General features: G+C 46.4%; 3 protein-coding genes across 6 annotated transcripts; 1 reads left to right on the plus strand and 2 right to left on the minus strand.

Moving 5' to 3' along the window:
• Window positions 1–211: 211 nt before the first annotated feature.
• Window positions 212–5,061, minus strand: decr1 (2,4-dienoyl CoA reductase 1, mitochondrial). The gene is made up of 10 exons (XM_037453973.2): window positions 4,987–5,061; window positions 3,847–4,058; window positions 3,680–3,737; window positions 3,448–3,534; window positions 3,222–3,369; window positions 1,849–1,948; window positions 1,686–1,758; window positions 1,462–1,608; window positions 1,214–1,276; window positions 212–460 (listed from the first exon to the last, which is right to left on the minus strand). The coding sequence occupies exons 1-10, from the start codon at window positions 5,050–5,052 to the stop codon at window positions 401–403; spliced, it is 1,014 nt and encodes a 337-aa protein (XP_037309870.2). The 5' UTR covers window positions 5,053–5,061; the 3' UTR covers window positions 212–400.
• Window positions 5,062–5,587: 526 nt separating this feature from the next.
• On the plus strand, window positions 5,588–6,750 carry pmvk (phosphomevalonate kinase). The gene is made up of 5 exons (XM_037453979.2): window positions 5,588–5,756; window positions 5,896–5,959; window positions 6,038–6,190; window positions 6,330–6,459; window positions 6,534–6,750. The coding sequence occupies exons 1-5, from the start codon at window positions 5,662–5,664 to the stop codon at window positions 6,683–6,685; spliced, it is 594 nt and encodes a 197-aa protein (XP_037309876.1). The 5' UTR covers window positions 5,588–5,661; the 3' UTR covers window positions 6,686–6,750.
• A 179-nt stretch (window positions 6,751–6,929) lies between these two features.
• LOC119197561 (tropomyosin alpha-4 chain-like) lies at window positions 6,930–11,276 on the minus strand. 4 transcript variants are annotated; one of them, XM_037453978.2, is made up of 9 exons: window positions 11,066–11,276; window positions 10,113–10,256; window positions 9,834–9,967; window positions 9,630–9,747; window positions 8,689–8,759; window positions 8,079–8,154; window positions 7,883–7,945; window positions 7,730–7,799; window positions 6,930–7,650 (listed from the first exon to the last, which is right to left on the minus strand). In XM_037453978.2, exons 2-9 carry the CDS (start codon window positions 10,245–10,247, stop codon window positions 7,568–7,570), a joined length of 750 nt encoding a protein of 249 aa, XP_037309875.1. In that variant the 5' UTR covers window positions 10,248–10,256; window positions 11,066–11,276; the 3' UTR covers window positions 6,930–7,567. The 4 variants fall into 4 exon arrangements, with proteins under 4 accessions (XP_037309875.1, XP_037309874.1, XP_037309871.1 ...); XM_037453977.2 differs by having other exon boundaries at window positions 10,982–11,276; XM_037453974.2 differs by having other exon boundaries at window positions 10,954–11,276.
• Window positions 11,277–11,366: the final 90 nt, after the last annotated feature.

Here is an 11,366-nt window from a genome sequence, read left to right on the forward strand (position 1 = left end):
AACAAGTTCCTTTTAGATACAAACGACTTCTCTGTGAAAATACGGTTATATAGTCTCCCTCTCTCTCTCTCTCTCAAAAAAAAAAAACGAAACGCCAACAATTGGACGATAAAGTACAGCCTCTCGTGCCTTATTGCTTAACTATTACCCTGTTTTACAATCCCCTCTATTGTGCTCTACTCTACTTTCATTAAAACAGAAACAGTTGTGGTTAAACTTGAGTTTTTTTATTATCAAACTGACAAACGTATGCAAGTTCACATTAAGCGTGTGGTGCGAGTCACGTGACTAAGTGTTTCTGTTAATGTCTTTTAATAAACGTCCATCATCTTCTCTCATCAGGATGACATCAGCAGGCGGGCGGGTCGCTTGGTTTCTGTGGTCCATAGAGAAGCTTATTCTAGGAGCCTTTTGCGCTTCTAGTCATCATCCCGATGACCTTCCACTGGTCTGGAGTCAGCTGAGACACACACAGACATTGATTGTTAGTTTTATCTCCAACTCTCTCCTTCAGCTATTAAATATCCCCCCCCCAAAAAAAAATCCTCATCATGTGAAAGATTTGTGCTGAATCATCAATGGACATAATTGGGTCAAATGGTTTTTTTGGGCTACATTTTAGGCTATAACAATGAATTATTACAATATATGTCAACACATTAAAAAAAAACTAATTTCACGTATCGATCAATAATCTAGATTTATCACGATTAAAAGTTTGTTCTTTCTCTGAAGGCTGAAGCGTGTATTTTAGACACTTGTTTAATTGTATTTTTTTTATAAACACCCCCATGTGATCATGCTGGAGGTGGGACATTGTTGGCACTTGAAACACGTCAAATGATGGAGAGTTGAGAGCAAAGTGCACGAGGACAACAGGAAGAGACGTAGTCCAAAAATGATCACATGGGCGTAGATTGTGTTAACATTAACAATTAAACAACAGTGTCTAAAATACACGTTTTCTTAAGTGATTACTCATTGCATTTAAGATTTAGTCTGAGGGAAAAAACAACATCTGTTAAAAAACAACATTTTAACAACAACATACATAAATCACCATTAATCGAGATTAATGGATTTCAAAATGTGCAATTAATTCATTATTTTTTAAATCTATTGACAGCCCTATATAATTTACATTCACCCCCCCCCCCCCCCCCGACCTGAATTTGAAAACTGAGGGGAGCTTAATTTAAATTTAAACACTCACTCTGCGCAGCTCGTTAAACTCCCCAGCCATCGACACGTATTCACCTCCATCGAACCGAACAACCTGAAATCAAAGCCAAGGGTTATTCACCTGAGATACCAGGCACTCTCACCTTAGACCAGTCCAAACTCTGACCTTAGACCAGTCCAAACTCTGACCTTAGGCCAGTCCAAACTCTGACCTTAGGCCAGTCCAAACTCTGACCGTAGGCCTGTCCAAACTCTGACCGTAGGCCTGTCTCAACTCACCGCTCCAGACATCCAGGTAGCGTAGTCACTGCTTATGTACGCTGCCAGGTTTGAGATCTCCGTTGGGGTCCCGAGTCGACCGGTTGGGATTCGACCGATCATCGCCTTCTCAAACGTTCCAGTTGGGTCCAGGCGGCTGAAGGCTCCCTAAATAAAGCAGTTCTTTAACAGTGAAGCAAATAACTACAAACAAACATCATCATCATCAAGCGGGTGTGTGTTACCTTGGTTCTAATTGGTCCAGGCTGGATTATGTTAAACCTGTGGCCATAGCGCCCCCACTCTGCAGCCAGAGATCTGACGACAACAAAAACAACACTGTGGCCATGGCTAACACATGTCAGCAATAACAGGTGGATCCAAGGGCAGTTGAAAGGTCAGACTGACTTGTAGAGCGCCTCCACCCCAGCCTTTGCCGATGCACTCGGGACCACAAACCCAGAACCCGACTCAGCGTAGATAGTGGTTATGGCGAGGAAAGATGCACCTGAACAGAAAATCAACAACAAGATAGAGGACGTAAGACCAAATGACTCTGGATCAGTCTCTAGCCTCTCTGACCCTGGTTCAGTCCCTAGCCTCTCTGACCCTGGTTCAGTCTCTAGCCTCTCTGACCCTGGTTCAGTCCCTAGCCTCTCTGACTCTGGATTAGTCTCTAACCTCTCGGACTCTGGATTCGTCTCTAACCTCTGACTCTGGAACAGTCTCTAGCCTCTCTGACTCTGGATTCGTCTCTAACCTCTGACTCTGGATCAGTCCCTAGCCTCTCTGACTCTGGATTAGTCTCTAACCTCTGACTCTGGATCAGTCTCTAGCCTCTCTGACTCTGGATTTGTCTCTAACCTCTCTGACTCTGGATTCGTCTCTAACCTCTGACTCTGGATCAGTCCCTAGCCTCTCTGACTCTGGATTCGTCTCTAACCTCTCTGACTCTGGATTCGTCTCTAACCTCTGACTCTGGATTAGTCTCTAGCCTCTCTGACTCTGGATTCGTCTCTAACCTCTGACTCTGGATCAGTCTCTAACCTCTCTGACTCTGGATTAGTCTCTAACCTCTGACTCTGGATTAGTCTCTAACCTCTCTGACTCTGGATTCGTCTCTAACCTCTGACTCTGGAACAGTCTCTAGCCTCTCTGACTCTGGATTCGTCTCTAACCTCTGACTCTGGATCAGTCCCTAGCCTCTCTGACTCTGGATTAGTCTCTAACCTCTGACTCTGGATCAGTCTCTAGCCTCTCTGACTCTGGATTTGTCTCTAACCTCTCTGACTCTGGATTCGTCTCTAACCTCTGACTCTGGATCAGTCCCTAGCCTCTCTGACTCTGGATTCGTCTCTAACCTCTCTGACTCTGGATTCGTCTCTAACCTCTGACTCTGGATTAGTCTCTAGCCTCTCTGACTCTGGATTCGTCTCTAACCTCTGACTCTGGATCAGTCTCTAACCTCTCTGACTCTGGATTAGTCTCTAACCTCTGACTCTGGATTAGTCTCTAACCTCTCTGACTCTGGATTCGTCTCTAACCTCTGACTCTGGATTAGTCTCTAGCCTCTCTGACTCTGGATTCGTCTCTAACCTCTGACTCTGGATCAGTCTCTAGCCTCTCTGACTCTGGATTCGTCTCTAACCTCTGACTCTGGATCAGTCTCTAACCTCTCTGACTCTGGATTTGTCTCTAGCCTCTCTGACTCTGGATTCGTCTCTAGCCTCTCTGACTCTAGATTTGTCTCTAACCTCTCTGACTCTGGATCAGTCTCTAACCTTTCTGACTCTTGATCAGTCTCTTGCCCAGCTCCAGGGTGATGAAGGCGGTCCCGTTGAGGACGATGTCTGTGATGCTTTTCCAGGCGTTTGGCGACAAATGTTCTGATGGACAGACAAAGTTTCCTGCTGCGTTGTTGATGATCACCTGGACCAATTAACCAATCAGGAAGGTTAACAAGGGGTCTTTATGAGGACTCTAACACCAGGGTGTGTGTGCTCTTACATCAGGAAGTCCAGTTAGGGACTCAACCTGGTCGACACAACAAGAGACGGCCTCAGGATCTCTGACATCACACTGGACCGCATGGACCTGAGACACACAGGCAGAACAGTTCAGACGAGGCCACTTCAGACTATACCAAAGCCATCGGTTCAACAGATGGAGCAAGAGGAGCAGTAGATGGCATCTGGACTGAGAGGTTAGTCTGGTTCTGGTTCTAGCTCTGGTTCGTTACCGTGTTTCCGGTCTGGCAGCTGATCTCCTCGGCTGTTTTCTGCAGAACCTCCAACTTCCTGAACCACAAACAAAACCCCTCTTAAAAAAAAACGTTAGCATAGCATCAAGCAAGAAGCATGTGATACCGCTCTGAAGCTAACAGTGGCTCTTGGTTTGTCTCTTGACCTGCTGGCGATGACACACTGGGCTCCCAGATGAGACAGTGTGGTGGTCATGGCCCGGCCCAGGCCCGTCCCCCCCCCCGTGATGAATGCCACCCGACCCTTGAAGCTTCCTGCCGGCAGCATGACGCCTTCCATCGGCGGGAAGAACGCTGCCTGGGAAAGAGGAGGAGAGTCGGACTGCTGAGGAAGAGCGGCCGAGCTGTGGATCCATGACTGGAGTCCGGACGGAAGCAAAACAGGATCAGAACCGGATAAGAACAGGCGCAGAAGTTCATGTTTAAATGTAGCTTTACGTTGTGTCTGTGTAACAGAGTGCAGCTTGTTGTTGTGGGTTTGGTTAGGACACGAGGAGACAGTCATCGAGACTCTAAACCGGCAGCACATCAGCTTCAAAGAAACTCTGAAGAATTGTAATAATAATTAATACATATTTTCCACATATGAATGATTGTATATTTCTCTGTAAGATTTAATGTCTGGTCCGCTGCTTTTATTTGCTTCAATGTGTTTCTATTTATTTCATTGTTTGAATATGTAAATCGAACTGTAGCACCATTGAGCCCTGTATCATAGATATTAAATACTATGTGAATCACTAATGATGCCACTTATCTAACTTTCTCATTTTTAAGGAAAAGCTTGATAATAGTAAAATACTTAACAGTCAAGAACTGTAGTAGCAAAACCAGCTGACATGGTGACGTCATCAAGTCAGCTGCTGTTCCAATAGCGGAAGAGACAGCTGCAGCCAGCACGACGTCACTAACGCGACTAGTCAACGGATCCTCACATAATGTGCGTTTCTACGTCATGATCGTTGGGAACATTTGACAGTTCCGATCTAGCCTTTGACTCCGATCATTGCGGGATTCCTCGTGCACTCTGAGCTGCAGTGCGCGTGCACGTCGTGCTCAGAGTGCATGAAGAACTGAGTGCAAGGTCAAACTAGGGAAACGGTTGATTTAAACTTTTTATTTGTTCGTTCAATAAATATTCAATGACGTCTTCCGTCAGACTTTAGTTTATTGATCATCATCATCATTGATCATTATTAATTTCACTGTGTTTTTTCTTCTTTGCGATGTCACGGATAATAGCTTCATATTAAATATTATATTTTATATATTGAAATGTTTCTCACCGAGTTAAACGAAGTCCTCGCCGAAAGGAGACGTTTAGCTTTCCTCCATAACATCGAGGTCGCCATGTTTTTGACCTTTGACCCGGGTGTGACCAACGTAGAGGGGAGATTATATATATATATATATATATATATATATATATATATATGGGGGGGCATGGGAAAAGGACAAAACATAAACATAACAATTCATCAGACGTAATTAAAGATGGGAAAATAATGCTGTTTATCATAATAACTATATTTCAGTGTTTAGTCCCTATATTGTATCTGAATAGATCATATATACACATTGATCAAATTAAATAAAACCTGTAATTCATAAATAATGCGCTCACCGTCCCCCCTGTGAGGGATGGTTCGGTCCAGAATATGACGAAAATCACGTGTCACCGTAATGCGTCTAAAAGAATGCCACTTATGAGTAAAAATCCAAACATTTTGTACGAGTTCCTGCTGAAAGATACTTCACAAGTCACGTGATCGATTTCCGATCGGTACCGTATGCAATACTGACCTCCTGTGGTTTAACGATCGGGCGGACGGTGTTTTATTTTGAAGTGCTTCCTGTTTGCTCTGACCATTACGGTACCGGACCGGTGTGGTCCGACAGTCGGAAGACGGAGCTGCTCAAAGGAACCGACTTGCCGATCGATCGGCAGTCATCGATGACAGATGGAGGCGCGAGTCTCCGAACCCAAACTGGTTCTGGTCTTCAGCGGGAAAAGGAAGTCCGGGAAAGACTACGTGACGGACCTGATCCAGAACCGGTAAACCGAGCGGATGGCTTCTTATTGGTTATCGATCCATGGGTCTCTGATCAGTTTGAACACGTGTTTTCTGTTGTTGAGTTAACTGTGACGTCATGACAGACTGTTTTACTGCAGTACTTTGGTTCTTCTTCTGTAGTTTAGGTTCGGATGTCTGCGGCGTCCTGCGTCTGTCCGGACCTCTCAAGCAGCAGTACGCTAAGGTGACGCGCACGGGCACACACTCACTTGCACGCGCGCACACGCACACATACGTCACGCCGTTTCTGCTGGTTCTGCAGGAACACGGTCTGGACCTGGATCAGCTGATGGGTCCTGGTCTCTATAAGGAGCAGTATCGAGCGGACATGATTCTTTGGGGGGAAATTCGACGACAGCAGGACCCGGGGTTCTTCTGTCGCCTAGCAACCAAAGGGGTACAGCAGCCCGTCTGGGTACGTCACCGTGTAGCTAGCTGAGCCCTCCGATTGGCCAGGTGATGCTCTCTGCTTGGCCAGGTAATGCTCTCTGCTCTGATTGGCCAGCTGATGCTCTGATTGCCCGGGTGATGCTATCTGCTCTCTGATTGGCCAGGTGGTGAGTGACGCGCGGCGGCTGTCAGACCTGCAGTGGTTCTGGTCGGAGTTTCCTCGACAGACTCGGAGTGTCAGGGTTCAAAGCTCGGACAAAACACGCCAACAGAGGGGGTGGAGCTTCTCGGCAGGTTAGGTCACCGTTTGCTTACCTGTCAGTTTTCCTCTCCATTTGCTGCTTTACCTGTTTACACCTGTCTCTCAGGTGTTGATGATGCAGAGTCAGAATGTGGGTTGGACAGCAAGGTTGAATTTGACTGGATCATCACCAATGAAGCCAACGCCCCCTCGTTAGAAGAGCAGCTGCAACCAATCCTGAAGTTGGCTGAGGAGTCACTGACAGCCATGGATCAATAAACAAATTGATAAGTGATGAATGTTAGCTGGCTATTGGTTTTCTGATCAATAAAGCTTAGACTTCAGCGATGTCACTGACTGCTTGTTCACATCAAAGCAAAGGCTCATGGGCTATTCTCACCTTTAAAGTCACCTGACCCGCACGGATAAACTAATCGGATCAATGAACTGGAACTAGAAGAGCATGCAATATATTAGACGTTTGTTCGTCTGACATGAATAAAAACTCGAGTCTGTTTGGATCTACATTTCAGTGACCGTGCTTTTATTTTATAAAATCCTGTCTCACATTGTCATGATTTATTACAATGAGCTGTGACATCAATGCTTCCAGGTAAAAACATTTCCAAACTTTATTTACCCATTAGGTCAAAGGTCATCTTTGATCCCTGGGCCTCCACTAAGGTAGCAGAATGCCCCGTGGGGATTGGTTGCCTTAGACCCCGCCCCCAGGAACAAAAACAATTGATCGTTGGCGCTAATCGATCTTTAATGTGGCAAAAAGAGAAAAGCTGGGGACAAACCGTTAAGACAAACACTTCATTAGTTCATGATTAGTTGACCAGGACACGGCTGTTAATCAATTAAACTCCCTTATAGACCAAGTATACTAAGCAGCTCCTCAACTGGCCTCCTTCACATAATACTGGGGGGGGTTGGCACTGTCAACGGGGGGGGTTGGCACTGTCAACGGGGGGGGGGGGGGGGGGGGGGGTTTCAGAAAAAGGTTTCAGAAAAGCAACACAAATCGTGACTTTAAGAATCACTGGAATGTGTGAAAGCAGGAATCATTAAGATGGCCGGGGGTGTGTGACGGGGGGGGGGGGGGGGGTCCTCGTGATGGGAATGTTTTAGCCACCGAGTCGTGGGGGGGGGGGACACTCAGCAGGAGTTCAGCTCCTCCATGGTCTGATTCAAGGTTGCCTGAAGCTCCATGTTGGAATTTCGGGCCGAAGACAAAGCATCTGAAATGAAAAAGATGGACCCATGAATGAATGAAGCCTTCAGTTCATTTTTCTATCACAAGAAGAAGAAGAAACTCACCCTCCAGCCCGTCGATGGTTCGCTCCAGTTTGGCCACTGAACGCTCTGCAGCTTCGGCTCTGATCTCCGCCTGCAGACAGGAAGTTACATCATTTAACGATGACATCATCGCTGTGCTTGGCCGCATGTTTGACGCCCCTGGGTTAGTCTCACCTCCTTCAGCTTGTTGCTCAGGTTCTTGATCTCCTCTTCGTACCGGTCCTCCTTATGAGAGTACTGAGAGAGCGGGAGAGAGAGTCAGAGCTCCAGCTCAGTCACAGCGTGAGGTTCATTATTAACTCAATGTTTAACTCCAGCCAGTCGACCGACACTGATGCTCTACCAGTGGACCTCCTCCTCCTCCTCCTACCTTCTCAGCCTGGGCCTCCAGAGACTTTGAACCAGTGAAGACTGTTTTCAACTCCTCCTCCAACACGCGACTCTTACTGCAGGTCAAAGGTCAAATACAGTTTGTTTCAGGGACCTTGTGAGGGTCTTTGTGGTTCTGCTTGGTGTTCCGTCTTGGCGACATTACAGAAGGTAAGTTTAGTGGAACCATCAGTGGCGCAGCAGGTTAAAGTCATGCAGAAAGCAGCAGGAGGAGGAGCTGAAGCAGCAACTAGAGGTCAGAGGTCAGGAGGAGGAGCTCCTCTGGTTCTCATTTACAGCAGGTGAGGGTACCTTGTCCTCTGACGCCTGCAGGGTCTTCAGCGACTGGTCAAAGCTCCTCAACTGCTCCTCCAACTTGTGGACCTTACTGTTAGACCGTGGACAGACAAGCAGCGGGACATGCAGCAGCAGCAGCAGACGTGTTTCCATGGAAACGCACAGGAAGGACCAATGTGGAGAGATTAGAGCGCTCGTTAGGAGGCAGCGTGACGTCATCGGTCTAATCGTGACGTCACAAGAACTAGAAGCAGCGGATAGACTGAGAAAGAGGGGGGGGGGTGTGTGTGGGTGTGTGTGTGTGTGTTACACACCTCTCGCCCTGCTCAGCTCTGCTTTCAGCTCGTTCCAGTTCACCTTCCACCATCACCAGTTTACGAGCCACCTGGCAAGCAAAACACCGGTTTTACAGAAGGACCATAATTCCGAGTAAATAATGTGCAAGTAGACATTAGAACACATGAGCGTTAGAATAAGTACATCAACAGAGCACTATTGGCTAAGCCTACAGGTAACGTGACAAACTATCCAGCTAACCACCCTCTGTAGGCAGAGAGCTAGCTAACTAGCATAGCAGAGCCATTCGTTAAAAAAAAAATATAAACTTCAGAGAAATCAGTCAACGAGTCTGCTAAAAAAAAATCAGCATCAGTAGGGTCGTCACGATACCAAAATGCGTACTTTGATACTATACCTGCCAAAATATTACGATACTCTCGATACGACACCACAAATAAGATACTGGAATATTTATCTATGATAGTAATAAATAAAACAAAACATTAACAAATGTCATTCATATTAGTATTAACCTATGAATGAAAACAACATGGTAAAATCATAGCATTGATTATACACAGCCATGTAGGCCTATTGTCTGTATCTGACTATATAGTTATATCCACAAGTATGAATTACATCATTTTACAGATGTGTTTGAGGTGGAAAAAACCTAAAGCTATGTGGGTTGGCTACATCAGATATGGACACATAATTAAAGGGCAATTTCTCCCCTTTATTAAAAAACAACAATGAAAATTGCATCAAGTGCGCACTATTTGGTACAATGTTGTGTGCATTCTGACCTCATGGTCACATGGCCCACATGAGTTAAACTGTAGCTTATTTTGCATGTTTATATTTCTGCTGACTTATTTGCTGTCTTGCTTTGTCTCGTGTTGCACTTGAGGTTTGACTGCGCTACCTTTCTAGTACCGGTACACCAACATTAGTCATCAGAGTAACGTTTTAGTACCTCCTCATATTTGCGGTCGGCCTCCTCAGCAATCAGCTTGGCTTCTCTCAGCTGGACCTCCAGCAGCTCCATCTTCTCCTCATCCTTCAGAGCTCTGTTCTCGATCACCTTCATACCTCTGAAAGGGCAGACGACAGGGAGACATTCAGGAATCTGTCTCCTTTGGCTCCTGTTGGAGCCACAAAACCTCCGTGTGCGTCTTACCTCTCGCTCTCGTCGGCTGACTTCTCCACCTCGTCTAGTTTATGGAGGGTGGAGGACAGCTGCCCTTGGGCTCGCTCCAGAGTGTCCTCACTGAGCTGCAGGCGGCGACTGAGAGCCGTCACCTCCGCCTCCGCCTGCAAGACCCAGAGCAGGGAGGTCAGGTGTCGTCACTGCTCAGATTCCTCTTTCAACACAGGTATGTGTTGCATGTGACGCAACCTGACAGACCATCCGGACCTCGACAGGTGTGTGTGTGTGTGTGTGTGTGTGTGTGTGTACCTCCTCTCTGCTGCGCTTCTCCTTCTCCACCTCCTTCTGCAGTCTGGCGGCTCGGTCATCCGCCTCCTCCGCCTGCTCCTGCAGAACTTTGATCTTCTTCTTTACAGCATCGATGCTGTTTAGTCCTCCACTCATGGTTGTCTTCTGCAGGAGGAAATGTTACATCATCACTTAAAATGTGAACACTGAGCAGAAGTCACTGTTACCACAGAAACCACAGAATAGACGGGACAGTAGGGAGGTTCAAGCAGCCGTTCGATCAATTAGAGAAAGTGGCTCCATGGGGGGGGGGGGGGGGTAGAGAAAGTGGCTCCATGTCAAAGTGTCCCTGAGTGAGAGATAAAAATGTTGCTCCCACTGTGAGAGATACGTTAAAAATGTAATCGCTCGGTTAAAAGCGTCAACAAAATGACATGACAGATAATAACAAAAAAATAAGTTAAAAAAAATACAATTAACAGTGTCTAAAACACACGCTTTCTAAAGTGTTTACACTTTAAATAAGATTTAGTTTAATTAACTTTCAATCGTGATTAAGGAATTTCAAAATGTGCGATAAATTACGTTAGTTAACTTTTTTGGAATCTGTCGACAGCCCTGATCTAATAACATTTAAGAAGATGAACGGATTGTGTTACATTTGTGAAACGTATGGATTCAATGCATAGTAAACATATCTTTACACGCCTTATTCCTCTAAACACGTCAGGGTGACGTGATGTCGTTCTAATTAGCACGTTAGCTCCGGACGCTAACAGCGGACCACCGCCCTGTTAGCATGCCAGCTAGAGGTCGAAGCTAACGGACACCGGTGGACATGTTCCGGAGGGATTAGCCTCACCTGTCCTAGTCCTCAGGAAAAAACACACCTGTGCCCGACTTCACCCGTCCCAGTCACTTCCCCGTTAGCAGGGTAACTAGCTGCTAGCAAGCTAAGGGGGCTGTTGGCTCACTTTTAAACTGGGAGAAGCTACACAAGCTGCGGCTCGGTGTCGGTCTGAAGCGGAACGTGGACTCGGGGCTCTGGTTCCGGTTCTGGTCGCACTTTCAGGCCTCTTTCTCGGTGTTGGTTCTGGTCCTTAATCTCCGATTCGGCGCTTCCTCGTCCAGCCAACTCCCAAGCGACGACAACACCCGCTTCCGGGTTAAATTCCCTCCACCAGAAGTGACGAAAAATGTCCTTTCAAATTAAAAGTGTATTCAATAGGCCATGTGCTTTTATCCAAAGCGATTTACAATAAGTGCATTTAAACC

The sequence above is a fragment of the Pungitius pungitius genome, chromosome 11, assembly GCF_949316345.1.
Source record: "Pungitius pungitius chromosome 11, fPunPun2.1, whole genome shotgun sequence".
Classification (NCBI taxonomy): Eukaryota; Metazoa; Chordata; class Actinopteri; order Perciformes; family Gasterosteidae; genus Pungitius; species Pungitius pungitius.

Excerpts from the sequence above, each read along its gene's own strand:
- pmvk (XM_037453979.2), top strand. The coding sequence starts at position 5,662 with ATGGAGGCGCGAGTCTCCGAACCCAAACTGGTTCTGGTCTTCAGCGGG. Across the intron at positions 5,757-5,895 it reads ACGGACCTGATCCAGAACCG|TTTAGGTTCGGATGTCTGCG; the intron begins GTAAACCGAGCG and ends CTTCTTCTGTAG. Across the intron at positions 5,960-6,037 it reads TCAAGCAGCAGTACGCTAAG|GAACACGGTCTGGACCTGGA; the intron begins GTGACGCGCACG and ends CTGGTTCTGCAG.
- LOC119197561 (XM_037453978.2), bottom strand. The coding sequence starts at position 10,247 with ATGAGTGGAGGACTAAACAGCATCGATGCTGTAAAGAAGAAGATCAAA. Across the intron at positions 7,800-7,882 it reads TGAGCAACAAGCTGAAGGAG|GCGGAGATCAGAGCCGAAGC; the intron begins GTGAGACTAACC and ends TCCTGTCTGCAG. Across the intron at positions 7,651-7,729 it reads AACCATCGACGGGCTGGAGG|ATGCTTTGTCTTCGGCCCGA; the intron begins GTGAGTTTCTTC and ends TTTTCATTTCAG.
- decr1 (XM_037453973.2), bottom strand. The coding sequence starts at position 5,052 with ATGGCGACCTCGATGTTATGGAGGAAAGCTAAACGTCTCCTTTCGGCG. Across the intron at positions 4,059-4,986 it reads CGAGGACTTCGTTTAACTCG|TCATGGATCCACAGCTCGGC; the intron begins GTGAGAAACATT and ends TCCGGACTCCAG. Across the intron at positions 1,609-1,685 it reads CTGGACCAATTAGAACCAAG|GGAGCCTTCAGCCGCCTGGA; the intron begins GTAACACACACC and ends TGCTTTATTTAG.